This window comes from Antennarius striatus, chromosome 5 (genome assembly GCF_040054535.1).
Source record: "Antennarius striatus isolate MH-2024 chromosome 5, ASM4005453v1, whole genome shotgun sequence".
Lineage (NCBI taxonomy): Eukaryota > Metazoa > Chordata > Actinopteri > Lophiiformes > Antennariidae > Antennarius > Antennarius striatus.
The window spans coordinates 25,498,979-25,526,725 of record NC_090780.1 but is presented as its reverse complement, the minus strand read 5'-3'; the positions used below and the strand labels follow the sequence as shown (position 1 = coordinate 25,526,725).

At 48.7% G+C, this 27,747-nt stretch overlaps 5 protein-coding genes across 9 annotated transcripts; 2 read left to right on the top strand and 3 right to left on the bottom strand.

Moving 5' to 3' along the window:
- Positions 1 to 450: 450 nt before the first annotated feature.
- Positions 451 to 10,567, bottom strand: LOC137595914 (ral GTPase-activating protein subunit beta-like). Of its 2 annotated transcripts, none has more exons than XM_068316283.1 (34): positions 10,495 to 10,567; positions 9,925 to 10,101; positions 9,612 to 9,814; positions 9,063 to 9,229; positions 8,753 to 8,939; positions 8,557 to 8,688; positions 8,306 to 8,448; positions 8,149 to 8,199; positions 8,016 to 8,060; positions 7,832 to 7,879; positions 7,602 to 7,747; positions 7,350 to 7,530; positions 7,170 to 7,269; positions 6,655 to 6,822; positions 6,466 to 6,580; positions 6,233 to 6,368; positions 5,984 to 6,045; positions 5,735 to 5,816; positions 5,500 to 5,633; positions 5,224 to 5,406; positions 4,083 to 4,231; positions 3,755 to 3,924; positions 3,183 to 3,286; positions 2,960 to 3,040; positions 2,678 to 2,809; positions 2,324 to 2,509; positions 2,101 to 2,259; positions 1,926 to 2,025; positions 1,717 to 1,833; positions 1,594 to 1,640; positions 1,406 to 1,508; positions 1,231 to 1,282; positions 969 to 1,105; positions 451 to 762 (listed from the first exon to the last, which is right to left on the bottom strand). In XM_068316283.1, exons 2-34 carry the CDS (start codon positions 10,078 to 10,080, stop codon positions 590 to 592), a joined length of 4,149 nt encoding a protein of 1,382 aa, XP_068172384.1. In that variant the 5' UTR covers positions 10,081 to 10,101; positions 10,495 to 10,567; the 3' UTR covers positions 451 to 589. The 2 variants fall into 2 exon arrangements, with proteins under 2 accessions (XP_068172384.1, XP_068172385.1); XM_068316284.1 differs by having other exon boundaries at positions 7,605 to 7,747.
- A 368-nt stretch (positions 10,568 to 10,935) lies between these two features.
- On the bottom strand, positions 10,936 to 14,547 carry ctsa (cathepsin A). The gene is made up of 14 exons (XM_068315099.1): positions 14,389 to 14,547; positions 13,745 to 13,908; positions 13,559 to 13,670; positions 13,421 to 13,471; positions 13,237 to 13,323; positions 13,004 to 13,159; positions 12,667 to 12,843; positions 12,192 to 12,283; positions 12,047 to 12,125; positions 11,816 to 11,964; positions 11,661 to 11,736; positions 11,493 to 11,582; positions 11,296 to 11,397; positions 10,936 to 11,196 (listed from the first exon to the last, which is right to left on the bottom strand). Exons 1-14 carry the CDS (start codon positions 14,476 to 14,478, stop codon positions 11,113 to 11,115), a joined length of 1,509 nt encoding a protein of 502 aa, XP_068171200.1. The 5' UTR covers positions 14,479 to 14,547; the 3' UTR covers positions 10,936 to 11,112.
- Positions 14,548 to 15,474: 927 nt separating this feature from the next.
- Positions 15,475 to 17,752, bottom strand: snrpb (small nuclear ribonucleoprotein polypeptides B and B1). The gene is made up of 7 exons (XM_068315095.1): positions 17,629 to 17,752; positions 16,563 to 16,714; positions 16,376 to 16,487; positions 16,147 to 16,299; positions 15,943 to 16,072; positions 15,732 to 15,857; positions 15,475 to 15,627 (listed from the first exon to the last, which is right to left on the bottom strand). The coding sequence occupies exons 1-7, from the start codon at positions 17,629 to 17,631 to the stop codon at positions 15,587 to 15,589; spliced, it is 717 nt and encodes a 238-aa protein (XP_068171196.1). The 5' UTR covers positions 17,632 to 17,752; the 3' UTR covers positions 15,475 to 15,586.
- A 669-nt stretch (positions 17,753 to 18,421) lies between these two features.
- Positions 18,422 to 24,484, top strand: LOC137595187 (E3 ubiquitin-protein ligase RNF182). 3 transcript variants are annotated; one of them, XM_068315094.1, is made up of 7 exons: positions 18,422 to 19,177; positions 21,307 to 21,447; positions 21,553 to 21,706; positions 21,813 to 21,880; positions 21,995 to 22,127; positions 22,216 to 22,439; positions 22,513 to 24,484. In XM_068315094.1, the coding sequence occupies exons 2-7, from the start codon at positions 21,403 to 21,405 to the stop codon at positions 22,690 to 22,692; spliced, it is 804 nt and encodes a 267-aa protein (XP_068171195.1). In that variant the 5' UTR covers positions 18,422 to 19,177; positions 21,307 to 21,402; the 3' UTR covers positions 22,693 to 24,484. The 3 variants fall into 3 exon arrangements, with proteins under 3 accessions (XP_068171195.1, XP_068171193.1, XP_068171194.1); XM_068315092.1 differs by having other exon boundaries at positions 21,553 to 21,715; XM_068315093.1 differs by lacking the exon at positions 18,422 to 19,177 and adding an exon at positions 19,611 to 19,788 and having other exon boundaries at positions 21,553 to 21,715.
- Positions 24,485 to 26,361: 1,877 nt separating this feature from the next.
- On the top strand, positions 26,362 to 27,408 carry zgc:109913 (regulator of G-protein signaling 9-binding protein). Of its 2 annotated transcripts, XM_068316301.1 has the most exons (4): positions 26,362 to 26,563; positions 26,637 to 26,834; positions 26,916 to 27,058; positions 27,136 to 27,408. In XM_068316301.1, exons 1-4 carry the CDS (start codon positions 26,362 to 26,364, stop codon positions 27,319 to 27,321), a joined length of 729 nt encoding a protein of 242 aa, XP_068172402.1. In that variant the 3' UTR covers positions 27,322 to 27,408. The 2 variants fall into 2 exon arrangements, with proteins under 2 accessions (XP_068172402.1, XP_068172401.1); XM_068316300.1 differs by having other exon boundaries at positions 26,637 to 27,058.
- The last annotated feature ends 339 nt before the right edge of the window (positions 27,409 to 27,747 follow it).

Sequence of the window (27,747 nt, the reverse complement as noted above, 5' to 3'; positions counted from 1 at the left end):
TTTTTACACATAGGTACAAAAAACTATTTTTAGACCAACCCACCAAATAAATAAATTTTTGGACCCGTTAGTCTAAAAAAAAATCATTGTTTTTGTTAGAGAGTCTCAAAACAATTTTTTTTTCAACCAGTTGGTCACTATAAAAAAATATTGTTTTGGTCAGTCGGCTAAAAAATAGGGGATTTTTCGGTGTGTCGGTCTAAAAAAGTTTTTTCTTTCTTGGTTGGTCGGTTAGTTAGTCTAAAAAAAACGGTTATTTTGGACGTTTGGTCTAAAAAAAAATTTTTTCGGTCGGATGTTAGGTCGGTCAGTCAGTCTAAAAAATGTTTTTTGGTCGGTCTAAATAAATGCTTTTTTTGGTCGAATGGTCGGTAGGTCTAAAATTTCTTTTGGATTTGGATTCGATATTTTGGATTTGGATTGGACTTTAAACATGTGAACATGCTTTGAACATGTATATTGCCACAGGACACAGGTTTGAGCACTCTTTATTGACCTGCAGGCGGCACCATCATCATCATCATCATCATTACTTAAACTACGGTGGTAGCTTTTAGTTCTGATTGGTCGCTGGCGCTCAGCTGGGCGCTCATGGGTCCTGGAACAGGGCGGAGTAGAAGGTGGGTTCAGGGCGACGGCTGCGGTAGCGATCGATGATGTCACTGATCATGTGCTTCCTCCTGACGTGGGGCAGAGGGGCGGAGTCGTTCTCCAGCTGCCTCCGGTGGAAAAAGTTGATGACTGTTTCTCTGACCAGGAAACCTGGAGAGAAACCTGGAGTTAGTCTGGTTAGGCTGGTTAGACTGGTTAGACTAGTTTGTCTGGTTAGGCTGGTTAGTCTGATTAATCTGGTTAGTTTCCAGAATCCCAGGTGAAGATCTGTTACTATGGCAATGGATAATGACACTAGCCTTCAGGCTAACTGTAAGGCTAACAGGCTAACTGTCAGGCTAACGGTGATTACTTACCCAGCGACCTCTGGCTGACCACACTCCCACTGACCAATGGGACGACCAGGCTGAACTTGCTGCTGTTGTTTCCATGGAGACAGATACGATAGAGTCCACTTTGAAGAGGATGGATGAAGATCAACTGGGCACTGACACTTTCGACAGACAGACAGGTCATTGAGACAGGCAGACAGGTCATTGAGACAGGCAGATAGACAGACAGAAAGACAGGTTGTAGAGACAGACAGACAGAGACAGACAGACAGACAGACAGACACACCTTGGCGTGTCGTTCTTTGTCTCGGACAGCAGCTCAGTCAAAGGGAAACTCTCTGAAAGACAAACTTGGTCATCTCTGCTGTAAATGAAGTTAGTTTGTGGTTTTATCTTTAAGTTGGTGATAGTTAGTTGTTGAAGTTAGTTTGTGGTTTTATCTTTAACTTGGTGATAGTTACCAATGTCCTGGAAGCGTTCGATCCAAACGATTAAGAGTTTAGAGTCAGAGCGAATGAAGGAAGAGACGAAACGAGAAGACTTCACATCTTCACCTCCAGGACTCTGAATGGATGGACAGACAGGTTAGAGTCAGACAGACAGATGAATGGATGGACAGACAGGAATAGGAGACCTGGTCCTGACTGACCTCAGAGTGAGTCTCCGCCTCCACTTGACTCTTCGGCCAATCAGACACTTTAAAAAGGAAAAGAACCCAATCAGAGTGAACACATTTGTTTCCCGCGGAGCCTCGTCTTCATTGGACACTGACTGTGTGGTGACGATGGAACGATGAAGGCGATCTCCGTCAGCGCGTCGGCGTCCACCAGGACACACTTGTCTCCGTTGAACACGCCCCCACCGCTATCGCCGAGCACAGCAGAAAATTCTAGGTGGAAGAAGACCTTCACGTTACCCCTGGCAGCTGCCTATTAATGCGCGTCGTGTGTCTGGAGGGGGGCAATAAATCAGAGCACTGACGGCCAAGTCTTTGCCCCGCCGCCACTGGTTGGCCAAGAGATGACAGGAAGTTCAGGAAGTGAGGTGGGACACCGTGGCTGGAGGTCACGTTCCTCACAATCTAAGGGGACATGTTGATGTTAGACGGTACTCTGGTTTACGGCTAGACGGGTCAGTTTGGATGGACGGGTATGACCTCAGCCGCCGTCCTCTGGCCTGCCCTCATGCAGAAGACGAAGGCGGAGTCGCGGCGTCTGGAGGGAAGGAGGTCCAACCGCATCAGATCCTCAGAGAATCCAGGGACAGACGAGTCCAGAGACACTAGCTGGGCGGGGGCGCTGCCGATCCCCGGGTTCTGCAAAGAGGAAGGTGAGACGAAAGACCAACCCATTGGGTAATCTCCGTCAAGACCTTGCTACCTTCAGGGTCTCAGGTGTCAGCAGGCCCAGGTGGGACAGGAAGAGCCTTGCGGTCTGGAATTTGGCAACAGGCGGCGGCATCCTACAAGACTTCATGACACCGGAGAGTCCGCCCAATCCAGGCTGAGCTTCCACCTGTTGCTGCCTCTTGAACGCTGCTTTCAGAAACTCGAGCTGACGCTGCACCTGATGGAGGAGGAGGAGTTTACTCCTGAGCCAGGACAGGAAGATATGAGTCGTGCTTCAGAACACCAGCGCTAGTTGGTGGACGGATACGACATCAGCTGAGACCGGATATCGTTCTTTCCCATCTGTTGGCGGATGGATACGACCGGATCTCGTTCAGGGTCTTACCGTCTCAGTGACTATTTCGTGTAGAGGTGGAATACTCAGATCGGCTTTAACAGGAAATGACTGAGCTCTGATGCCACAGCGTTTCCCAGAATCCTCCTGGGCTCCCTCACTGCATTCTGGGACCAGAGTTTGCTGCAGTCCGTGGAGACAGGTGAGATAGAAGACGGATTTGAAGTTTTATCATCTGTTGTGTTAGTGGATGATCTGTAGGTTCAGACTGAAGGTCATTTATTTTCTGTCTCATAGCATAAAATTGCTCCAGTGGCGGGGGCGGAGCCTCACCTGTTGACCGCTGTTGTCACGGTTACTTCCTACTGTCGCTCTGACAACAACCTCCTGTCTCCGCTGAGCAAACTCTGGTTCCTGTCACCAGTAAAGAACATGACTTACATCCTACATCCATCCTACCAGGTTAACCAGTTACTTGATGCCTGGATCCTAAATCATCAGAGAAACAAGGTGAGCTAACGTTAGCAGCAGGAACCATCTGACACAGTCAGGTCACCTGAGTGGGAGTGCTGCCCTCTCTGGGCTGTAGGCGGAGCTCTAGAGTCCAGGCGTGACACCCTGTCGGTCCTCTGATCAGCGCCGTGAGCGACGGACGCGATGCTGCACACAGTGACCAATGAAACACAAGGTTAGAAATGTTTTTGTCTTTGTAGTGAACAGTGCTTGGTTTAGTTTGATGATGCCTAACCTTTACCCTTCCCCAACCCTAACCCTGACTTTAACCCAACCAACCCTTGCCTAACCCTAACCCTAACCCAATCCCTAATCTTAACAGAAACCCCTACCTTAACCCTAACCCTTAACAATTACCATAACCCTAACCCTAGCCCTAACCCAACCAAAAGAGTAACCCAACCCTAACCTTAACTCTTAACGAAACCTAAACCTAACCCTGACCATAGCCTAATCTTAACCTTTAGCCTAACCCTTATCCTAACCCTAAACCAACCCTGATCCAAATCCAAAACCTAACTCTAACCCTGACTATAACCCAACCAACCCTACCCTACCCTACCCCAAACCTACCCCAGCCCTAAACATGGAGTCATGAGAGGGTTCAGAACTCACAGTCGCCGGGTTGCGCTGATTGCTCCAACATGGCTACAATCACGGATTTGTCCAACACAAAGTATCTGAACTTTTTCTCGCTGCTGTTGTTCAAACCACACAAGTCGATCAGAGCAGCTTCGTCCAGCAGGTTTCCCAGGAACGGGAAGACTCCCGAAGCCTGCATCACACTGAGATACGAACAGGTCACAGGTCACTTGACTAATCCCATGGGTCTCACTGCAGCAGGGAAAATTTAGAAACTGAATTCCTACAATCAAAATAGTTTAAAAAGCTCTTATTTTGAAAGTCTAGTGGTACCTGTCTAGGTGTTTTTACTTTTGCTCACCAACTCAGCGTTTCCTCGGCCGCCTCCTTCACCCTCAAAGAGGTGGGGTTCAGCTCCTTCTCCTCTTTGGACCTCACATCCTCCTCCTGGCGGGATTTACTCCCCGACAGACCGAGTTCCACGATCTCCAGGACCCCCGACAGGCAATCCTGAAGACGGAGCAGCACACAAACTATGAAACCACGTATGGTTAGGTTAGGGTTAGGTTAGGTTAGGTTAGGGTTAGGTTAGGTTAGGGTTAGGGTTAGGTTAGGTTAGGTTAGGTTAGGTTAGGTTAGGGTTAGGGTTAGGTTAGGGTTAGGGTTAGGTTAGGGTTAGGTTAGGGTTAGGTTAGGTTAGGGTTAGGTTAGGGTTAGGTTAGGGTTAGGTTAGGGTTAGGTTAGGTTAGGGTTAGATTAGGTTTAGGTTAGGGTTAGGTTAGGGTTAGGTTAGGTTAGGGTTAGGTTAGGTTAGGGTTAGGTTAGGTTAGGTTAGGTTAGGTTAGGGTTAGGTTAGGTTAGGTTAGGTTAGGGTTAGGTTAGGTTAGGTTAGGTTAGGGTTAGGTTAGGTTAGGGTTAGGTTAGGTTAGGTTAGGTTAGGGTTAGGTTAGGTTAGGTTAGGTTAGGTTAGGGTTAGGTTAGGGTTAGGTTAGGTTAGGGTTAGATTAGGTTTAGGTTAGGGTTAGGTTAGGGTTAGTTTAGGGTTAGGTATAGGTTAGATTAGGGATGGGTTGGGTTAGGTTAGGATTAGGGTTAGTTTAGGGTTAGGGTTAAGAGTAGGATTAGGTTGGGGTTAGGTTAGGATTAGGGTTAGGATTAGGGTTAGGATTAGGTTTAGGTTAGGTTAGGTTAGGATTAGGGTTAGAGTTAGGGTTAGGGTTAGGGTTAGTTTAGGGTTATGTGAATGTGGAGGCGGGCTTTTGGCTGCCCACCCAATCAGATGACAGGAATGGTTAGGGTTAGAGTAGAGTATTCTATGCTAGTTTTTCATTGGCTGAATGATAAATTAAATTCTCTTCACTTGTGTTTGATTTCTTGTTGCCATGACGACATGTTTACTGGTCCTTTGTGCTTTCTCTATAGGGAGGCTGTGTGAACGTTACCTGTGTGAACGTTACCTGTGTGAACGTTACCTGTGTGAACGTTACCTGTGTGAAGGTTACCTGCTCATCGAGGACAACTGGATGCTGAGTCAGCCAGACGTTGAGGCAGCAGAAGCTGGCGACGATGACGGAGTGTAGCTCTCTGGAGTGAAGCGGGGGGGGGCGGCCGCACTGGAACACGATGCAGCTGCAGACGGAAGCGATGGCTCGCCGCCTCTCCGCCGCCTCCACCTTGACTTTCACCTGCAGGAGCATGACAGTCAGGTGTGTGTGTGTGTGTGTGTGTGTGTGTGTGTGTGTGTGTGTGTGTGTGTGTGTGTGTGTGTGTGTGTCCACCTTTGCCAGTCCTCCCAGTACTTCCAGTGCAGACAGACAAACTACTGAGTTGTTCTTCCACTGGATCGTCAGACGCTGCGTCAGAAGCTGAACGACTTTAACCCAAAGACTCGCCGTCGTGTCAGACTGGATGGCTGGTCACCATGACAACAAGCACACGCCCATCAGATATACATTACAGGAGACGACACAACATCAAAATATCAAATATATTAATAAAACAACAGTTGACTACTTCTTCCTGGCGCCCGTGTTTTCGCAGTGGTTCCTCCCGTCCTGCAGGGGCGCTGAGCGCCGTCCAGCTGGGGGGCAGCTTCCTGGAGAACATCGTAGAACATTGTAGTTTTTAGTTGTGCAACCATTCCTCCCAAAGCTGCGTCATGACAACACAACGCCTGTAGTGACGCCCGGAAGTTCAGCTAAACCTCGGATTACTTCGTTAACTGGATCCAGGAGACGCAACATAAGTCGAAAAACAACTCACCTGTTGGGTTTGTCCTGCAGCCTCGAACGCAGCTGAGTCTTGAACCAGGTTCAATATGGCCGCTGCACACAGCACAAAACACGAAGTCTACATGAAACCTTATAGTTGTACTTCGAGATACGAGTTCTTTGAGATACGAGTTTTTGTTCTGTCCAGATTTTTGTTCGACATACGAGCAAAAATCCGAGATACGAGCCGTGCCTCTGGACACCAGCCTATCACAGAACTACTTCTTGACCCGTCACTGACCCAGTATCAGCTGTATGTTGGAGGAGTCCGTCTCCAGGTTCAGCACACCAATCAGAACACTGATGAGGCGGGGCTTCAGGGACAGGATGCTCCCTGCTGTGACATCATCACCACTGAACTCCCCATTCAATAAAACCTGAACACACACACGGTCGTGCATAATGGACGTTCTTCACTTGTGATGTAAGCTCAGCCTTACACAGGTGTGTGTTATACGTTGTTTAGAAGCCTACCTCTGATTGGACAAGGGGAAATTGCAGGGGGAGGGGCAGGAGGGACAACAGGATGAGAATAGAGGATCGTCTCAAATCCACCAGATTGGCGTAACATTTAAACCTCAGCAGCTCTCTGGATGACAGACAGGACAGAGAGTTACCTGTGGACATGCCCGTCTCTACCTGTGGGTGTGTCGTTGTTCCTACCTGTCCAGTAAAACATTCTCCAAAGCTGAGAGGAAGGGAGGCAGCAGCATGACGACGCCCCTCAGGTCACAGCAGAACAGACAGGTGGAGTTTAGCAGGATGGAGGCCAGAACAGGTGGACACGCCTCCGGAGACACCTGGAGACCTTGCAGGAGGGTCACGTAGAACCTGTAGGCGGTTCACAGGGCAAAAAACCCACCAAAAGTAAGGTAAAAAAGACAAACCAAACAAAGAGAAAAAAGCCGACAATGGACGCTCGGTGTGCGACATTTAACCCGATACCTACCGATAATGAGGCAAATACAAATACGTGTCATCAACATACAAAGACTTCCAAGGTTGTTTGTAAGTCGAATAGTTCATAAGTTTTTCAGTTTATAATTGCCCTAAATTCCTTTACTACTCTAAATACTAAAGTACTATTACCTAAGACAATAGTCAGATATGGTGTTTGTTCGTATCTCCAAATGTTTGTAGGTTGAGGACTACGTACGGTGGGATTGATGAACATTTACCTGGACAGGTAGACACTCAGGATTTCTTCAGCAGTTTTCTTACAGGTAAAAATCCGACAAAGCGTCCCGCATGCCTCCGCTCGGCCGGCCGCCCACCTGTCTGACATCACAGTGACATCACAGTGACATCACAGTGCGTTCAGGTGCGGTCGTGTTTTTATCGTCTGATTGGATACCGACCAGGCAGACCGGACTGTTTGTGGATCAGGGCAGCGTCAAACAACCAGCTACCAAACAGGTGCAGGAGGGAGTCCACGGAACTCCTGATGGGGGAGGGGGGCGGCCGAGGGGACGAGCACAGCAGGGGGGAGGTGGAGGTAGGATGGGGGGAGGACTTCCATTGATGTGGGGAGGAAGAGACCTGAGAGGAAGGCAGGAGGGTGAGTCCGGATGTGGTTGAAGCTTACCTGGAGAGGTGCACAGACTCCGTACTGCCATTGGTTTGCTGGTTGCCTTGGCGACTGGTTTTAGTTGCCCGTTATATTTCGGGGGGGAGGTGCCGTAGGAGGAGGTGTTAGCCCTACTCAGGATGTTGACTGGGGTGGGCGGGGCACTACCAGAGCGAGGTCTGGAGAGACCTGAGGAGATGGAGAACGGGCGCACATCAGCAGATCAAAAAGACCAATCAATCAAAGGTATGGAGGCAGGTGGGCGGGGCTTACCGTACGGGGGGAGGCGGTCTTTGAAAGGACTTCTGGTCACGGCAACACCTGTGAAAGACCAGATGGGAAAAGCTCATCGCAAACTGACATCAAAAGTTTAAAAATCGACTTTAACAGTTGAGACTGTCACATGACGTCCAGCCGTTAGCTTAGCTTATCGATAGCATTGGTTGATGTGTTTTACTCAGAGAAGGCAGCCGGTCCCTGAAGTGGATCCTTGACGTTTGTCCTGATGAAACACAGCAACAGTTACGGCAATGGAAGCAACCATAGCAACGGTTGTGTCAACCGCTAGCGTGAATGCTAGCTGTACCCACCGGCATGCGGCGGCTGCTGCTCCGATGGGTCCTGGTTGATCACCGTCACACCTGTAGGAACAGGTAACCGTTAATGGCTCCGCCTCCTCACGTCGACTCGGTAACACTTCAATGAGATGAAGGTCGTTAAACATGCAAGGGTCAGAGGTCAGAGTACCGAGGAAGGCGTCGACCAGCGCGCTGACTCCTCTCATCGCTCTGAAGAAGATGCTGGGCAGACTGCCGTCGCCTCTGAGCACCTCATCCGGGGGGGAGGGCGTCGACCCGACAACCACCTGGTGACTGATGTCTGCCGGATTGCTGCGGAGACGTTCATGGAGATTTTTTTGTCGGAACATCCGTAAGAAAAGAAAAAGGAGGGTGAACTCTGTGGTTTCAGGTTGACGGGAGTCGACCCGTTGGTGTTACCTGAGCAGGTGCAGGAACCTGAACCAGGTGTGAGAAACACGTTGGTCCTCCAGGTCAGCTGGAATCAGGGCGGAGTCTTCATCTGGGACGTTCAGGCGGGGGAAGGAGGGGCCAAAGGTCAGCAGCAGCAACCTGCAGCCAATAGGAAGTTACCGCTAAATTAAAGGCGGGGTCTAACACCTGGTTGGGTGCTCACCTGGAGGTGAGGGCGGAGACAACCCGGCTCCACTGCTCCACCGCCACCAGGTGGCGCCTCCATCCGGTCATCATGTGTCTGAACGTCTGCCACATGGAGCGAGACGGGAAGCAGCGCCAGCAGGACAGGAGCCACACCTCAAACAGCACCGCCATGGAGGCGTCGGACAGCTGCTCCCACAAGACACCTGCAGAGACGGACAGGTGAGACAGACAGGTGAGACAGACAGGTGAGACAGACAGGTGAGACAGACAGGTGAGACAGACAGGTGTGGCGACGAGTCAGAAACAAGACCTGGAACTGTGCTCACCTGTGGCAGTGGGAGGAGTCAGAACAGCGTGGTTGATGCGAAGGAGGAAGTGAAGCAGAGTCTCCCAGGTGTCTCTAGTCATGGCAGCGCCCTCTCTGGCCAGAGACTGAACTGCAGATAAAACCTGCTGACACAGACCCAGGTAGTGTGGACTCACCTGGTCGGACCTGGGGGGTTGCATTACATGTGTCATACTTTCAGTGTTAGCTAGAGGTAAAATACAATTAAATAATAACCACACAATTTGCATATTTTTAACTTTTTATGTCAAACTATAATTATTTTCTCTTGTCCACTGAATATTTTTGTCATGCAAAATTTAAAATATATCAAATAAATCTCATTTATTGTTCTTATGGCTATAAATAATTTCCTCTTCATAGTAAATATGTTAATTATATTAAAATGACAATCTTCTATGGAATGGCCCTTTAAACATCTGATGTTAGCTTACATTAGCCTAAGAGGCTAATATATAGCATTTAGTTGTGACTTCCTGTTCCTCTGACCAATCAGAGAGTGCAATTTCAAAGGGGCGTGGTGGTCTACCTGGGCAGGAAGAGGCTGCACAGGTGTCTGAGGATGTTCTGGACGTACAGGTTGGGCTCTCTGCTGATTGGTGGAGGGACGGACTCGCTCGGGGAGACCAGGGCTGTCAGCCAATCAGAGTAGACGTCCACACACAGTTTGACCGTCTCAGCGTCCGACGGCAGCGTGAGACCGTAACACAACACCTCCATCGCCCACTTCACCTGGGAACGGAACCGACCAATCAGAGGCCATGTCACGTTTGATTGGTAAACCGAACACACACACACACACACACACACACACACACACACACACACACACACACACACACCTGTCTGTCTGTGTGCAGAAGGCTGTGAGTGCTGGGGTTTCCTAGGCCCGCTCCCAGGGGCTTCACCACCGCAACGGCGACGTCACGGCCCACCGAGGGCGGGAAGCAACTGAGCACGCTCAGATAGCCCCGCCCACCGGGCCATGATTGTTCCATGAGCCACCAATCAATGCTCACCTGACGGAGAGAGGAATAAACAAACAATAAACCCTGTAAACAAACAGAACCGCTTCCTGTTTACCTGTCGGGCGACGCCCACCTGATGCATCACCAGTTTACTGTATAAACAGAGTTCATCGCTGTTTTAATGGAGCAACGCGTTTCACTGGTGGAAACTTCATTCATTAAACCACCTTTAGATTAAATATAAACATATTAAAACACAGATTTCATCTCATCTGGACCCAGCTGACGTCTGTCGTGTCAAATAACTCCCAAAACTAACGTTTGATTATTTCTACTAAAACTTTTTGTTCCGGAATACGGATAAAAAACTAAACCAGTGGTTTAATTATTTCACCAGTTGTGTTCTGATTGGATGAAATCGGATGAAGTCGGATGAACTCTTACCTGCACAGGTGCGTCTGTCTGCTCACACAGGTGAACGGCGTCTCTCTGAAAGTCACAACAAATGAACTTGAACTCACCTCCTGCTGTTGCCTTCAGGCTCGGCTGGGAAACTTAAGTTTGTTTACAGGCGATACTAAACCCTGAGTAATGACTGACAGGCTCCACGCTGCTGGTTAACAGTGGTTAACAGGGGCTAGGATCGTACACAATATTGGATTTAAGTTTAAATTAATTGGATTCTGTTGGATTCAGTTTAAATTTATTGGATTAAATTGGATTTAGTTTAAATTAATTAGATTAAGTTTAAATTAATTTCTCCACAAACTGAGTTGTTTTACTTGCAAATTTATTAACTTGAGAAATATATTTGAAGAAAATGATCAGAATCTTTTTTCCCTCGTTTTGGAAAACTAATTAAAAAAAAAGATTCAAACAAAAAGAGATTTCAGGATTAAATTTTATTTAAAATCCACAAAAATTTCACACACAAAACTTATTTCCCTGATGACAAATATGACCTGATTGAAGCGTTAAGATTCAACGCCTGTAGGCGACGAGTAGAAGAACAAAAATCAGCTCGGATGAAAGTATGGCAGTTTGAAAGTGGCCCCCCAGGGGTCAGTAGGGTTGTCTCTTGATGAATCTGGTGAACATGGCGAAGGCAGCGACTGGTTTGTCTGTTGGGACCATGTGACCAGAACCCTGCAGGACAACACGAGTTTAAATTAAAACATTTGAAAACACAGCTGAACAAGCCCCGCCCCCTGACATCACAGGGTCAGCTGACCGCGCTCTGCTAACCTTTACGGTCAGGAACGCGATGTTGTCGAATTCTTTAACGAACCCTCCGACCTGCCGTCCGTCTGAATCTTCGTACGTCCACGGCCGCCTCTGGACCTCCACCTAACACACACCTGATGTTATCGGAAGCCCCGCCCCACCACAGTTGCATAGACAACTGATTGGTTTATTGATTAGTGACGGCGGCCGGATGTTACCTGCTGCTGCAGCGACTCCACGAACCACTCGTCCCCCATGAAGTTGCAGGCCATGTCCACGTCCCCGTTGTACACCAGCACCCGGTACTTCTGCAGGAACACAACACACCTGATGAACAGGCCCCGCCCACCCGCCAGCGGTCAGATGCATCCGATGCGTCGGCTCACCAGAGCGGAGAGCAGCTTCAGGTACTGCTTCCTGACATCCAGGTAGAGACGGCCATAGTTCAGGTTCACCTCCGAGCTGCAGGTCAGAGGTCACAACGGCTTTAGACTACAACTTAACTACAATTCCCAGCATGCCTGTGGAACGGCTGTGCTACCTGCAGATGACCCAGTCCAGGGCTTTGGGGCTGATGTGCAGCGCTGAGCGGACAACGACGTCGTTCAGGTACGTCCTGGAGGGGGTGGAGTTGGTGCAGGGGGGGTCCAGGTACAAGGGCAGGGGGAGGGACGCGAGCCCTTTGATCTTCTGCATGGGGACACGAGACACATGAGACACAGGTTCCAGCGCTGCTCCAGGTGCGTTCAGGTAACAGTGAGGCCACACCCACCTGGTTCCACAGCTGCGTCCTCCAGTGGTGGATGAACGAGTTCCCCAGATCCCGGCTCACTAGCCGACCCCCTTCAACACTGACCAATCACAGCACATCAACAGGCCCGCCCACCTGAGCAGCGACGAATCAGATCGAAGCTTACCTGAGTCTTTCCCGGACTCCACCTGGACAAGGTGCGTACAGGTTGTACATGTTCAACCCCGAGGAGTAGATGATGTCCTGGACCTCCGACAGCTGCAGGAGAGACCAGAGATCAGACCGGTTCAGACCAGTTCAAACTGGTTCAGACCAAACTAGTTCAGACCAGTTCAAACTGGTTCAGACCAAACTAGTTCAGACCAGTTCAAACTGGTTCAGACCAAACTAGTTCAGACCAGTTCAAACTGGTTCAGACCAAACTAGTTCAGACCAGTTCAAACTGGTTCAGACCAAACTGGTTCAGACTAGTTCAGACTGGCTCGGATAAAACCGGTTCAGACCAAACTGAATCAGACCAGTTCAGACCAAACCAGTTCAGAGCAGTTCCGACTGGCTCAAATAAAACCGATTTGGACCGGCTCAGATCAATCCGGATCAAACCTGTTCACATCAAACCGGTTCGATCGGTTCAGACTCACGCTGGCGGAGCAATTCTGGTTCTTGGGGTGGTAGAAGTTACACGTCCCATTTCTGCAGCAAAACTTCTGCAGCTCCGCCCACAGCTGAGTTCCCAGCAGGCCGTGGTAGTAGGAGAAGAACACCAGCGAGTTATCGTTCATCTCGTAGCTGGACATCCCGTTTCCCACGGCAACGCCCTGCAGGTGACATTTTGGAATCATAAAATCACTAATAAACTGTTAACAACACATGTTACTGTACAATAAATCAGAACAAATATTATTAGCCCGTAGCTGATAGCTGATAGGTCTGTGGCGCTGCTAGCCTGCGTTGCTAGCTAGCGTGGCCCCGCCCTACCTGCAGGTTGAGGCTGGCGTCCTCCATCACCCTCTCGGCGAGAGTCGGGATGTAGATTCCTCCGTAACTCTCGCCGGTCAGGAAGAGGTCGTTGCCGCTGAACTCCGGGAAGAGACGGAAGAACTCCTTCAGAGCCAGGAAGTTGTTCAGCGACACCTGAGAGCAGAAACAAACACGGTAACACCTGACGCCCGTCAGCCAATCAGGAGCTCCGGTCCAGGAGGAGGAGTGACCTCGGTGTCGTTAGTGACGTAGTCCCGATCGTCGGAGTAGGAGAAGCCGACCCCAACGGGAGACTCCAGGTACAACATGTTGGCAATCTGATGGGAAGCAGAACCAATCAGCAGTCACGATTCGTACCATGTGACCAAAACACCGTCACATGACCACACCCTAAAAGAAAACCAATGAACCGACCTTGTTCCAGGAGTACGGGTTGTACCGCAGCGATACGCCATCATCCTGGATCTGACGGGACAGAAAGGAGGTCAACAAGTGACGCCGTGACATCACAAAGACGGAAATGATGCGGGTGGAGTGGGCGGAGCTTCTTACCAGGAAGGGGCCGTGCTCCGTCAGGAATCCGTCCAGGGAGCTGCATCCGGGGCCGCCGTTCAGCCACAGCACCACCGGGTCGGACAGCGGGTCGTTCTCCGACTCCACAAACCTGAAAGAGACGCCAGCGGGTGACGCCCAGGAAGAGTCACAGGAAGTGATGTCATAATGCCGCCGTCTAGTCACCAGTAGTGCAGGTGTTTTCCGTCCGCCACGTCCAGGTATCCGGAGTAGTGCCTGAAGCTAGGTTGTTTCTGCAGACCAGGCAGGTGCATCACTTCGTCGGCGTCGGGGGCCGCGTCGCCGCCCAGGAGGGCCAACAGGAAGTAACACAACGCCACCGCCTGCATCTGTTAACGCACAGGAAGGATCAAAACCTGCTTCTGGAAAAGGAAAATCTCCACGCCACACCCACTGGGTTCAGCCCTGTCGGCTCCAGCTCCACCAGTCACGTGATTCTGACTGGGCGGGGCTTATTCTACCATTAGAAACAGCCTATCAGTCCGTAAACAGGAAGTGTCCAAACGGGAACCAGGAAGTCACCCAGAAATAAAAATTTAAATATGTAAAAAGTTTAATTTTGTCCAACAAGAGCAGAAAAAAAATAGAATTAGAAGCTCAGATTTTATGTTTGTTGAATTTATAACAAGTTTAAGTTGACCGTAAATCATTTAAATGAGCGCCTCAGGAGGCGAAGGTTTGAAATAAACAGGAAGTAGTGACCGACGGAAACACGTTAGCTTAGCCGCTAGCTGCTAACACACGAGAGATCACACAGACACACGCGCACACACACACTCACACACATACACACACACACACACACACACCTCTGCCGCCTGTGTCCTCCGGGTTCGGGTCGGGTTCGGTTCCGCTCTGTGGTGACGCTGATCTGAGCTCAACCAAAGATAATGAGGCATCACAGGTGGTCATGTGATAGCGGTCCGTCACGTGACACACCCCGTGTTCAGCAAAACAAGACCGCAGACCTTTAGTTCCGGGTGTTTTTTAACGAACAATATTTACAATATGTAAATATTTTTTCAAAATGTAAAATACTAATATATACAAACTAGACTAAATAAAAATATTAAAGTCAGCCCGGGTGGGTTTTATTTGTAGAACAGGGTAACAGTTAACGTCTTGAAAACGAATTTAATGAATAAACAACGAGAATAAAAATTTTTATTTTCAATGAAGAGCTCGGCGGGTTTTATTGAGAAAAACGATCCAGATCACATTTTAAGTACATTACCAGATGAAAAAAAGTTTTATTTTCAGTTAGACCGAAGAAGCAGAGTCAACAGTTAGTCTGACCGGATAAATATAATTATCCTGCTAATTGAGCACGATAGAGATTATATATTCAATATGAGCGTTTTCTTATCTTATAACGTCACTTCAGGAGGAAATCAACCGTATTCTGGTGCGATCAAGATGTGTGACGTCATACAAGTGCGACGGGAATGCATCAAAGACATCAGGGGAACACGGGCGGCGTTGAGGTTGTACGTTTATTTGCACTTTAACCTTTATTCTCAGGTGCATTCATCTTTATTATTCTGTCAGTCAGACATCTTAAAATACAATTTGTACAAAACCAGATTGGGGGACTTCCTCTGTACAGAATTCCAGTGCAGTACTGATCACATTTATTGATCTCCATCAGAAACAATGACAGGAAGTTTAATTTGACCGGATCTCTATTTGTTTGATTTTGTCACCTTTGTTTTTGAGATTAAATCTCGCTCCGATCTTTGTCTAATTTAGATCCCTGATTTAAACCCGGGTAGAAGAAATCTCCCTTCTTTTGACTAAAAATAAGCCACAATGAGCTGGAATATGATTGGCTGCGTGAAGTCATGTGACCGTCAACATGATATGATTAGGTGGGGGGGGGGGCGATGGAAACAGACAGCATTCTGAAATCAAACCATCCTGAAGGAACTTTATTAAAAAACAAAACCAAACATTTTCATTAAAAAACAAACTGTACAACAGCTGGGACCCAGAGGAGGAGGGGCTTCTTCAGGGCCGGGGGGGTGGTCTCATCCCAGGAGGGGGGGGTCCTGAAACAAGCAGTGCAAATGGATTGATCCTCTGACTCTGATTCACTGATGCTGTGATCTGATTGGTTCCTAAAGTCAACCCAGTCACCATGGTAACGTCTCACCTCTCATCCCAGGGGGCGGTGGCCTCATGCCTGGAGGGGGCATCCCCATTGGAGCTCTCTGACCAGGAGGGATTCCCATTGGAGGACCCATGGGGGGCCTCATCCCAGGAGGCGGTCCCATCATACCTGTAGGGGGCGGAGCCACACAGGTTACAGTTTGTAAACGAGGTCAGCACAGCTGATTGGCTCCAACTCCTTGTCTGTCGCTCACCTGGGGGCGGGGCTCCACGGCCCATCGGGGGCGGGGCTCCCCGTCCGGGGGGGTACTGCGTTGGGGCTCCGGCGATGCTCGCTCCTGCCGCGGCAGCGGCGACCGTCCCTCTGCCCTGGGGGGTCATCACCTGAGAACGAGCAGGGGGCCGTCAGCACCTGAACGCAGCACAACTGTAGGCGGAGCTGCCGTCGCTATAGTTACCTGCTGCGAAGGCCCGCCCACTCCTCTGACGGGCCCCGCCAGCCCGGCTGGAGCCTGAGGCATCGGGGCTCCTGCGGGGACGCCACGACCCGCTGCCCGGGTCACGCCGGGGCCCCCGGCCACGCCCGCCAGCGGGACGCGGGCGATGCCCGTCTGGAAGGGAAGGCGGGGTTAGAACCTACGAACCGGAGCGGCGGCTGATGCTGCAGGACGACCAGACAGGACTTACATCCTTAGGGGGGGGGCCCTCCACCGTCATGGACACCAGGTTCTCCCCCCTCAGCAGGACCAGACCGAGGACACGCTTCTCTTCTCGCTCCGGCTGCTTGGAGTTCTTCGGCCTGAAGGAAGACAAAGAACATCCGGTTTACCCAGCATGCCTCACTCAGGCAAGAGGGCGGAGCCTCTGGACCTACTTGATCTTCCTGAACTCGTCGCAGTCACACAGGATCAGGTTCATGTGTTTGTCGAAGGCCTTGAAGGTCCCGATGAAGATACGACCGTCCTGCAGGATGCACCTCATCCTGAAGTCGATGTGCTGCAGCATCTTACTGCTCTTACCCACCGTCTGGAGAGACACGACACAACATCACCACCATCATCATCACCATCACCATCATCATCACCACTCCTCTTGTTTTAATGAACAAATTAATGTCTAAAACAAGGAGGGAGGAAAGACGTGCAGGAGAAGAGATGGTGGGTATGGAAGAGAAGACGAATCAACTAATAATTAAAATATTATTAAAATAAAATATGTAAAATGAAATAAAATTAAAATAAAATACATCAAAATATAAATCACAAATATACATATACACATATAATAAACTTAATAAAAAATAAAATTCTAATAATTTCTCTGAGGTTTTTTAAGTGTAGAATATATCGAATGAAACAAAATAAAATACATTAAAATATATAATATAAATCATTAATATACATATACCCAAAAAATAAAATAAACAAGATTCAAATAATTTCTCCTTGGGGTATTTTAAGTGTTTTTAGTTCTTGTTAATCACTCCACAGGGAAAATTATTGATCATTTCTGGTTTAATACCTGATTAACTATGTCTTGTGATAATTGCTTAATTTTAATTTTACAGACAAAAAGCTGCAAACAAACTTTAATCTATAAACACTTCCGGTCCTTTTATTTTGAAGTTCTGACACGGACCGTTTCCCGTTGAGTTAGCCTAGCAGTTAGCTTGAAGCTGCTAGGCTCCGTTCTCCCGGTACCGGTAAATAAATACCAGACCCACCGGGACCGGAGGAGGGTTCAGTCCCGCAGCGCGCCGCTAACGGAACCGGTTAGCTCACCGGTGTTAGCTTGAGGTTAGCTCGCCGGTGCTGTGGCTCCGACGTTCACCTGACGTTCATTCAAACTCAATCAATCTCCCTCCATCATTAAAATACACCCGTCATTCCGGTACCGACGTACCGGAGGAGGTTCGGACGGGCTGTCCGGTAAACACTCACCATGTCTGCGGTTCTGATGGCTCCGATTGACGCCGGATTCACCAAACAAACCCAAAAAAAATTGACCCGCGGAGCTCCCGCCGGATCTTCTTTATCGTTATAAGCAGGATGTGACGTCACGGGAGGTGTGTCGCAGTGGAAGGGTTCCTACCGGAAACAGCGAATAAACACATACAGGTCCTTCACAACAATGTGAACGCTAATCGGTGCCGTGAAGGTCCAGATTATATTCGACAGATTATATTTTGGGGTTTAAAGATGAATATTAATAATTTTAATATTTCAAATAAATTTGAGGACGGATGCGATTCATTTGATGTGGTCTGTGATTACTTCTTCTATTAATATAATATTAATAATACAGGTTTTTCTGGGTAAACTACTGAAAATTAGGTCAAAATATAAGTGATTACATCACAATTATAGGGTATGGAGAACATTCTAATAACAAGTTAAGAAAATAAATAGAAGATTTGACAATGATTTGATTTATTTGAATCTTTCATAATATGTTGACCAAAACACTAATAATAAAATACAGAAATACTTTACGTGTCTGAATGCGCACGCACAAAAGGTTTTGTAGTACAGTATTTTTCTTTAGACATTTGTATTGCAGAATATATGGGGACAGACAGAACAAAAATATAAGGATGTTTTTCTCTAGTGAACCTCACCGGAAGTATGATAAAGTTAGTAAATCCAACCCGGATAGACTGACTCCTGCTGGATGGTTTTTATTCTTTGGACTATGAGTCTGTCTTGCAATCAGATGAATATTCAGTGATTAATAATCGATTATTTTCTTTTCTTGTGGTATTCTGGAAGCTGTTACGTCCGTTTCCTGCTTTTGTTTGTGTTTTTGTTTTGATCAACCAACTATTGAGCGTCTGTGACGTCATAACCACCGGGTTTCATCCATCAGCATGAGAACCAGCATCAGCCTCACTGGAAGACCCGGTCTGTGAAGCAGAAACAGGACATCCCATAATAAGCTACAAATTCGCTGTCGATCCTGTCACTTCACTCCTTGTAGAGAGGCTCGTGACGTCGCCTGGCAACCGATTCTGGAGAACTTGTATGGGGATGACACGTGACTTCTGATGACACGTGACCCACATGTTTATTCATGACCTGATCAGTCTATCGATCATCGATCGCCTCCGACTCATCATCAGCGGGAGGTTTCCCGTCGCTCCTCTGCGGGCCGGTTTCCATGGCAACCCCGTCTCCGGCCGCGCGCGCTGCGGTGAGCCGCGGAGAGAGAGGCGGAGGAGCCGCGGAGAGAGAGGCGGATGAGTCACCGGCAGCATCCCCGGTCCACCGGAGACACGGACCGCTGGTAGCCGCTAGCCCGTTAGCTCATTAGCCCGTTAGCCTCTTAGCCCGTTAGCCTAGCAGCTGCCCTCTGAGGGAGGCGCGCGACGAATGTGAACGAATCGGATGATGGACATCTGCCGCAGTGTTGCTTCAGCCCGCGAGACCACCGCAACGTCATCAGCGACCAGACGACAGCGCTGCTGCAGCAACATGTAGGAGACGCAACCAGGTGAGACCAGCAACGCGTTGCTGCAACGCGGCAGCAACTAGATCACAGCAACAGGCCACAGGCTCCACAGGTGAGGAGACGCAACCGAGCAGGAGTCAGAGAGACCGACAGCAACCAGACCGACAGCAACTAGATCTATAGCAACTAGACAGACAGCAACTAGATCTATAGCAACTAGATCTATAGCAACTAGATCTATAGCAACTAGATCTATAGCAACTAGATCTATAGCAACTAGATCTACAGCAACTAGATCTACAGCAACAAGCCAGAGGCTCCACAGATGAGGAGACGCAACCGACACCGATCAGGTGTCTGAGAGACCGACAGCAACTAAACCTGTGGCAACTAGATTTACAGAAACTAGACCGACTGCAACTAGAGTGACAGCAACTAGATCTATAGCAATTAGACCTACAGCAACTAAAGCTACAGCAACTAGAGCTACAGCAACCAGATCTAGAGCAACTAGACCTGCAGCAACATCGCCTGCGGTGAGTCAACTTGAAGCATCTCTGAAACACGTTGGAAGTTGAGCAACCTCCATGTTGCTTCAACCGTAGGGAGACTACAGCCAATCAGCCTGCAGCTGCACCTCCACCAATCAGAAGGTGAGCAGCAACACTGAATGATGTCACAGCCTGAGGAGTGATGTCATAGTGCCAAGTCTTTGTAATTGCATGTATGGTGTTGTGAGGTCACATGGCTCATCAACACATATCTGAGCTGTTATCTGTAGTGTGTTGCATTATGGGATATGTAGGCTACAGACTGCATGCAAAGCTAGGAGTTCATATGAAGAGAATATTAATGAGACGCACGTCCAAACATCTCTGCCCCAGTGCATGCTGGGATAGATAATTAATGTTTGCCAGAGAGAACATGTTATGGGCCCCCCCACCTCCAATCCATGTTTACAAATACTGTTAACACTAAAAAAATACTGTAAATACTCAGAAACACTATAAATACTGTGAACACTGTAAACACAGAACACAGGTGGTGTTCATGTGAGGTGAGTTCTGTCTCCTGTTGCCGTGCCGACCTGCTAGTTGTTTTTGTTTACAAACTGATGATGTCATCGTCTAAACCAGAACGCGACTGAATGAGACGTCCTTGTGGCTCCGTCCTGTCATGTGATCACACCTGGCTCTTCTGGTTGGCTGATTCCTGAGCCTCAGGCAAGAAGAGAGCTGTTGCTATAGCAACGGTAGCATCCTCAGTATCCCCCTGCTACTTACATAACATCCGCTGCAGTCTATAAATATCCCATAATAATATACACCCAGCAGTCTAGAATAAGGGTAAAGTACTCCAGATGCAGGACACCTGGTGAGGCTCAGGTGTCACCTGGTGAGGGTCAGGTGTCACCTGGTGAGGGTCAGGTGACACCTGGTGAGGGTCAGGTGTCACCTGGTGAGGGTCAGGTGACACCTGGTGAGGCTCAGGTGTCACCTGGTGAGGGTCAGGTGTCACCTGGTGAGGCTCAGGTGACACCTGGTGAGGGTCAGGTGTCACCTGTTGAGGGTCAGGTGACACCAGGTGAGGCTCAGGTGACACATGATGAGGGTCAGGTGACACATGATGAGGGTCAGGTGTCACCTGGTGAGGCTCAGGTGTCACCTGGTGAGGCTCAGGTGTCACCTGGTGAGGGTCAGGTGACACCTGGTGAGGGTCAGGTGTCACCTGGTGAGGGTCAGGTGACACATTATGAGGGTCAGGTGTTACCTGGTGAGGGTCAGGTGACACATGATGAGGGTCAGGTGACACATGATGAGGGTCAGGTGTCACCTGGTGAGGCTCAGGTGTCACCTGGTGAGGCTCAGGTGTCACCTGGTGAGGGTCAGGTGACACATTATGAGGGTCAGGTGTTACCTGGTGAGGGTCAGGTGACACATGATGAGGGTCAGGTGACACATGATGAGGGTCAGGTGTCACCTGGTGAGGCTCAGGTGTCACCTGGTGAGGCTCAGGTGTCACCTGGTGAGGGTCAGGTGACACATTATGAGGGTCAGGTGTTACCTGGTGAGGGTCAGGTGACACATGATGAGGGTCAGGTGTCAACATGATGAGGGTCCGGTGTCACATGATGAGGCACAGGTCTCATTTACTTGTCTGTCTCTCTGCAGGTCTTCTGGTTGGACAGAGCGCCTCCAGTGAACTCAAGCCCCGCCCATGCGGCTCTGCCCTGCTGCTACAGGTGAAGACCATCAACAGCCAATAAGATGAGTCAGCAGAAGGAGGCGGAGCCTCGGGAAAATGAAGGAAAGGTGAGATGTGATGATGATGATAATGAGGGTCTGTTTAAACACGGTTGCCCTCACCTGGTTGCCGCGGTGCGTTCGGGGCCTCTCTGACTGTCGTGCTGCGTTCAGGTGCAGGCGTGGGCGCGGTCTCTGGCGCTCACGCTGGACGAGCTGGAGTGTAAGATCTGCTACAACCGCTACGACACGCGCAGCCGCAAGCCCAAGCTGCTGGGCTGCCTGCACCGCGTCTGCGCCAAGTGTCTGAAGAAGATGGTGGACGTAGGTGCGTCAGGTACACGCCCCCTCACCTGGACCAATCAGAGGGCAGCGTGCTGCCTCCGTCCGGTGTGATGTCATCATGTGTGACTCTCCTGTTTGGTCCCCCCCAGGCGAGTCGTCGCCGTCCATCATCAGCTGTCCTTTCTGTCGCCACGAGACGTTCGTCCCCGACGAGGAGGTGAGGATGCGGTTACCATGGAGACAACAGAATTAAATTTATCGATTGATTAATATATTGATTGATTATTAAGGAGGAGGAGATAGAATGAAATCCAACTCTTTTTCATTTCAGGTGTGGCTGATGGAGGATGACAGACACATCCTGGCTGTTTTATCCAATCAGGATCGAGCTCGCCGAGGAGGAGGAAGAGGAAGAGGAGGAGGAACAGGGGGGGAGGTGGTCCTGAACCCCAACAGTCTGACTGGTAAGAGCAGAGGTATAAATCATCTAGTTTTCAGATTGATCCGTGACGTCTGTTCACCTGTCTGCCCCCCCACCTGTCTGTCTCTCAGGGGGCGGGGCCTCCGACTCGTCTCACTCCTCTGACTGTCTGGTCATCACCATCATGGAACTCCCGGAGGAGTCGCCGTCGTCGGATTCGCTGAGCGTGCTGAACGTGTTGGGGGTGTACCGCCCCCCCAGCCTGGACTCGCTGCCCTGCGACCCCCCCGCCCAGAAATGTCGCGCCTGGAGCGCCCGCAGCTTCCCCCGCTGCCTGCTGGGGGCGCTGTGCCTGGTGAGTACGCCGTTAACCCCCCCCCGGTGCTAACGGGTAGGTGGGCTGACGGCGGTGCCCCCCTCCTCCACAGGTGTACTTCAGCTCCCTCCCCCTGGGGATCTACCTGCTGATGATTGGCCGGCTGTGGCTGGGCGTGGTCCTGGTGAGTCTGGTGCCGTCGACGCTGCTGCTGCTGGTTCTCTACGGCTTCTGTCAGTGTCTGTGTCACGAGGCGCTGGAGGCGCTCGCACGCTCACGCACGCCGCCATGACGACCGGCGGCGCCGTGACGACGACATCTGGGGCCACGACGACAACACTAGGCGCCACCAGGACGACACGCAACGCCGTGACGACGACATGCAATGCCATAACGACACACACACCAACATAACGCCGCACGCGTTGCCGTGACGACATCATGCGGCGCCATGACGACGACACGCGGCGCTATGACAACGACACACAGTGCCATGACGATGACATCCATTGACATCCGTTGCCATAATGACGACATGTGTTGCCGTGAAGACAACATGCAGTGCCATGACGACGAAGTGCAGTGCCGCGACAACACACGTTGCCATGACGATGACATGCGGTGCCATGACGACGACACACGGTGCCATGACGACCACAGTGACCCCAGCATGAACATCAGACGTTGTAACCCCCACTTGTAGACCACCATCCTGCGCCGACCACGGCCCTTTGAGAACTACTCCTCCCACATTGTGAAGACGGCCAATCAAATCAGTCAGGAGGCGGAGCTTGTCTCCTGTCTCCGATGAACTGAGGATCTTTTCTTGGCTCTTTGTCGCCTCCTCCTGGTTGAACTGAGAACATTTCTAGTCAGTCCTGAGCTCCTGATCCCGCCTCCTGAGGGGAGGAGCTTAGAGAAGATCTGACGCTCCTTCAGAAAGGAACCGAGGTCATTCAGCATCTGGTTTTCATCCTCCTAGGATCTCCTCATGGTGGGAGGGGCCTGATTTACCTGGAGGGGCTCGACAGAGTTACTGGGGATGGATGGATGGATGGATGGATGATGGATGGATGGATGGATGGATGGATGGATGGATGGATGATGGATGGATGGATGGATGGATGGATGGATGATGGATGGATTCTGTAGCTTCTTGTCATCAACATGCTAACGTATTAACTCTTCCTGTTGTGTTTTATTCTGTGTTGTGTGGAGTTTCCAGGACTGTTAGCCTAGCTTAGCATAAAGACAGGAAACAGCTCTAACCATTAGCCTAGCTTCAGAGAAGCCCGCTGTTTATTCCAAATAACCAGAAACACTTTTATGTCGGTGTAGGCGGAGCTTGCTGGATGCTAACATGCTCCACCTACACCTGATTCCCATCAGGGATTGGTTGGTGCAGGTGGGGACGGCTAACATCATGTGACGGCTGCCAAAGCTAATATGGTAAACTGTTGAGGCACCTGTTGTTCGCCTTTAAAATGGAATCTGTCATAATTTTAATTTTTTAATTTAAACACATTTTTTGAAAAAAATTATGTATTTTTTATTTTTTGAATTTTTTTGGATTGCGGCACCGCTACACTCCCATTTATGGGCTCAGGTGGGTCAACAAGGTTGGTGTGGAGCCACCACCCTGTTAATAGTAGCTGATGACCTCTATTAGTGGACTACACAGGCTGTACCCATGTTTGAATGGACTCACAGCGCCCCCTGCTGGCGTGGGGTATGAAATGTTCAGCATGTCATTCAAAAAGTTCACATCACAGTTATTTTCTCTTTATAGAAATTTTTACTTTCTGTCTTTATTGGGATTATAATGTTGTTTCATCACTTTATGTAAGTTTTTTTCTGTTTATTCCGGGAATAATAATTTTTATCTTAATTTATTTGGTTAGTTGTGCAGGTAGAAACCACGACTCCTCCCCCTCCTTCACCTGGTTGGGTTGAGCTACGGATAATCTATAACTGATATTGATCACCTGTAACACACCCACAGATAGAGAAACAGCTAATTATTATATATCAATGAAGAAACTGTTAAACTTTTACAAATACTGTGTAAACTGTCATCAAATAAACCAAGGACTTATTTTTCATGGATTTTTGATTTTTTTTCAGCAGCTGAACCAGTTTGTATGATAATAATTATCAGAAATAATCATTAATAAATAAGAACTATATAAACAGGGTAAATTTGGTTACTTGCAAAGGAATGCTTAATAGTTATTCTATTGTAGACTAATCATTACTAACTAAGCAATTTATTATTAAAAATCTATTATTATTAATTGAGCAGGAAATGAACAAATGTGAGCAACCAGTTTGAAAAACAGTCAAAATGAGATAAAAACATTCATAATACTGTATATATAAAAGTGTGTGTGTGTGTGTCAGTGTGGGTTTTTATCACCGTGACAACAGAGCACAACCTCCTGGAGCTCCCGTGGGGCTTTGGGGAGGGGAGTTTATGACCCAGGTGTGACTGCAGCACGGCCCCCTGGGAAAAGGAGTAATAAAATATTAATATAATAATTGAAAACCTTGATATTACAGTAATTAAGACATAACAATAATGATAAAATTATTATACTGCAGTGAAAAAAAGTCAGGATGTGTTACTAATATTAAAGTGAGTTATTATACCAAATAAAGCTTATGGTTAAATTGATTTAGTTATTAGTATTAAACGAAACTCATTCATTTAGAGTTAACTAAACTCATTTTTACACTCAGGTTTTATTCTAAGAGTCTCTGCAGATGTTGTTCCTGCTGCTGATATAAATAAAACCTGTGATTTGACCCAATGTGACATTTATCAATAACCTGATTGGTTGAAACAAACCTCTAGTAGAGATCAACCACCAGCAGGGACGGAAAAACCTCTCACCACAGCGCCTGTCTAAAATAACCCTCACGTGATGCGGTCTACCTGGACAGGTGAGGCGGTTCACCTGTGGCCCTGAGGCCCCTGGAGGATCCAGAACCCATCTGGGCTCCAGACTCTAATTAAAAACCTCCTCCAGAGAGAAGAACAGATGAGCTGAAAGGAACCGCCTGGAGCCGCAGGAGAAGGAGGACGAGCGGGAAACAGGTAGGAGCAGGAACTCACCTCTGATTCACCTCCAACGCGTTATATCAGTGTAGGATCTGAGATACACCTGTATATGGTAGTGTACCTATACTTATATATATATCTACAGTTATATATATAAATCTATAAATATACACTGTATATCTATAGTTACATACATCTAAATCTACAGATCTACACTGTATATTTATAGTTATATACAGTATATCAGTTATTTATACATATGTATAGTTATACTGTATATCTATTGTTCCATATATATACTGTACATCTATAGGAATATATATCTGTAGTTCTATATATAAGGTGGGTGTATATATATATATATATATATATATATATATATATATATATATATGTACACACACAGTGTATATAGTATATCTATAGTTCTATATATGTATATCTATAGTTATACATATACAGGTATATATACTTATATACACACACATATATATATGTATATAGTATATATATAGTTCTCTATATATATATTTATAGTTATATAGAGAGAGTACTTCTATGTATGTATAATAATGTATCTATAGTTATATATATCTATTGTTCCATATATCTATAATTGTATATATATATATAACTATAGTTCTATGTATCAGTTGTTCTATATGTCTGTAGTTATACTTCTTTATAGTTGTTTACAGCTGCTTCTTCCTCTTTGTGGGTCGGGGGGGTTGCTACGGGCTAATAACATGATATTCTGTGTTTTTAACGGTTCACCAGTGATTTTATTTCCAGTACTTGTGATCTCCATCAACAGACGTAGAACCAATCAGGTTTGATGAAGGCAGATAGGCGGAGTCAACCTCACCTGTCCGTCCTCTCCAGCAGGTGGGCGATGACATCATGAAGCGCTGGCGTTGCTCCGTGGACGAGCTGGCGGCGCGGCGGCGGCAGCAGGGCGAATGTGAGCGCGCACAGGAAGCTCTGAGTCGCGTCACTTCCTGTTTCCAGCAGCTGGTCACGTCTCTGGGGAGCTCGGCGGACTGCAGCTTCCTGAGGGACGACATGGACGAGATGAGAGTCCTGGCCCACAGGATCTGCCACGGTCCGTCTCTCACCCGTCCGTCTCTCACCCGTCTGTCTGCGTCACACCTCCACGTCTGCCCGTCTGTCTGCAGGTCTGTCCCAGCGTCTCGTCCACCTGCTGTCGGACTGCGACCCCTTAGGCGAGGAGGACAGACAGGTGTTGGAGCGTCTGTGGGTTCTCTTCCTGTCGGCTTTGGAGAACTTCCTGTCTGACCTCCAGAAGGCCTGTGACCTGATTGGACGCTTTCCTCTCAACCACAACTACGACAGACGCTCGTTGGTCAACACAGGTCAGTGTCCACTTGTCCACTTCCTGTCTGCGGGACGTTTCGTAGGTCTCCACCTGTCTCGCTTCCTGTCTGTCTGCCCAGGATGCATCGATGGCATGGTGGGCGTGGCCGCCCGCGTGGCGTCGGTGCAGGTGCCGTGGCTCACGGCGGAGGAGAAGCCGAGCCCGGGGCTGGTGGGGCACATCGCCGCCCTGGAGGCCATGCTGACTGAGATGCAGCTGAGGGTAAGAAGAAGCTCTGGCTCTGACTCCGCCTCCACGTGGGCGTCACTCCCTGACGGCGCTGCTCATTGGTGCCCCAGGTGCCCGTGGCGTTCTGGGCGGTGGAGGCCACCCAGCCGGCGTGGGCCGAGGTCCATGGCGACGTGGAGGAGCCTGACGAGCGCCTGGAGGACCTGATGGAGCTGGACGGCGTCTCCGGCAAGACGGCCGTCTGCTTCCAGCTGCCCTGCTGTGGGCTGGGCTGCCGGGTGGAGGAGGGCCAATGAGGGCGCAGCTCGGCCGTGATTGGTTCACGTCGGAGATCACGTGACCTCACGTGAAGATTGTCGATTTTCCAGAACTAAACATTACTTTTAAACGCAGTTCTGTAGATCTGATAAAGGTGCCCCTCGGGGACAAATAAAGTTTTTTTGAATTGAATTGAAAACATCAACCTGAAATCTGCCCATAGTGGACAGAGGTGTGGAGATCTACTATGGAGAAGGTGACTCAAATTGGTCGCCTTAAGATAATCTTTATTTATCCCAAACTAGGAAATATAAATTTAAAACTAAAACAATGTAGAAACAGGATGATTAAATAATCAAATATAAATGTTCACAAACTGTTTGTTTACTGGATTAACTGAACATTTCAAAAGTGTAGATTTTAATTATGTTCAGATTTCTTTCAGCCAATCACTGACCTGGAGA

Coding starts and splice junctions, on each gene's coding strand:
- LOC137595914 (XM_068316283.1), bottom strand. CDS start 10,080: ATGGAACAATCATGGCCCGGTGGGCGGGGCTATCTGAGCGTGCTCAGT. Junction 7,270..7,349: donor CAAACAGTCCGGTCTGCCTG/GTCGGTATCCAA, acceptor CTGTGATGTCAG/ACAGGTGGGCGGCCGGCCGA. Junction 6,823..7,169: donor CTGAGTGTCTACCTGTCCAG/GTAAATGTTCAT, acceptor AACCGCCTACAG/GTTCTACGTGACCCTCCTGC.
- snrpb (XM_068315095.1), bottom strand. Junction 16,488..16,562: donor GACGAGTTCAGGAAGATCAA/GTAGGTCCAGAG, acceptor GTCTTCCTTCAG/GCCGAAGAACTCCAAGCAGC. Junction 16,300..16,375: donor AGGGCCCCCCCCCTAAGGAT/GTAAGTCCTGTC, acceptor CTTCCCTTCCAG/ACGGGCATCGCCCGCGTCCC.
- ctsa (XM_068315099.1), bottom strand. CDS start 14,478: ATGCCTCATTATCTTTGGTTGAGCTCAGATCAGCGTCACCACAGAGCG. Junction 13,909..14,388: donor GGAGGACACAGGCGGCAGAG/GTGTGTGTGTGT, acceptor GTGCGTTAACAG/ATGCAGGCGGTGGCGTTGTG. Junction 12,844..13,003: donor ACGCCAGCCTCAACCTGCAG/GTAGGGCGGGGC, acceptor TGTCACCTGCAG/GGCGTTGCCGTGGGAAACGG.
- zgc:109913 (XM_068316300.1), top strand. CDS start 26,362: ATGAAGCGCTGGCGTTGCTCCGTGGACGAGCTGGCGGCGCGGCGGCGG. Junction 26,564..26,636: donor GGCCCACAGGATCTGCCACG/GTCCGTCTCTCA, acceptor GTCTGTCTGCAG/GTCTGTCCCAGCGTCTCGTC. Junction 27,059..27,135: donor TGACTGAGATGCAGCTGAGG/GTAAGAAGAAGC, acceptor TTGGTGCCCCAG/GTGCCCGTGGCGTTCTGGGC.
- LOC137595187 (XM_068315092.1), top strand. CDS start 21,403: ATGAGTCAGCAGAAGGAGGCGGAGCCTCGGGAAAATGAAGGAAAG. Junction 21,881..21,994: donor CGTTCGTCCCCGACGAGGAG/GTGAGGATGCGG, acceptor TTTTCATTTCAG/GTGTGGCTGATGGAGGATGA. Junction 22,440..22,512: donor TGCTGGGGGCGCTGTGCCTG/GTGAGTACGCCG, acceptor CCTCCTCCACAG/GTGTACTTCAGCTCCCTCCC.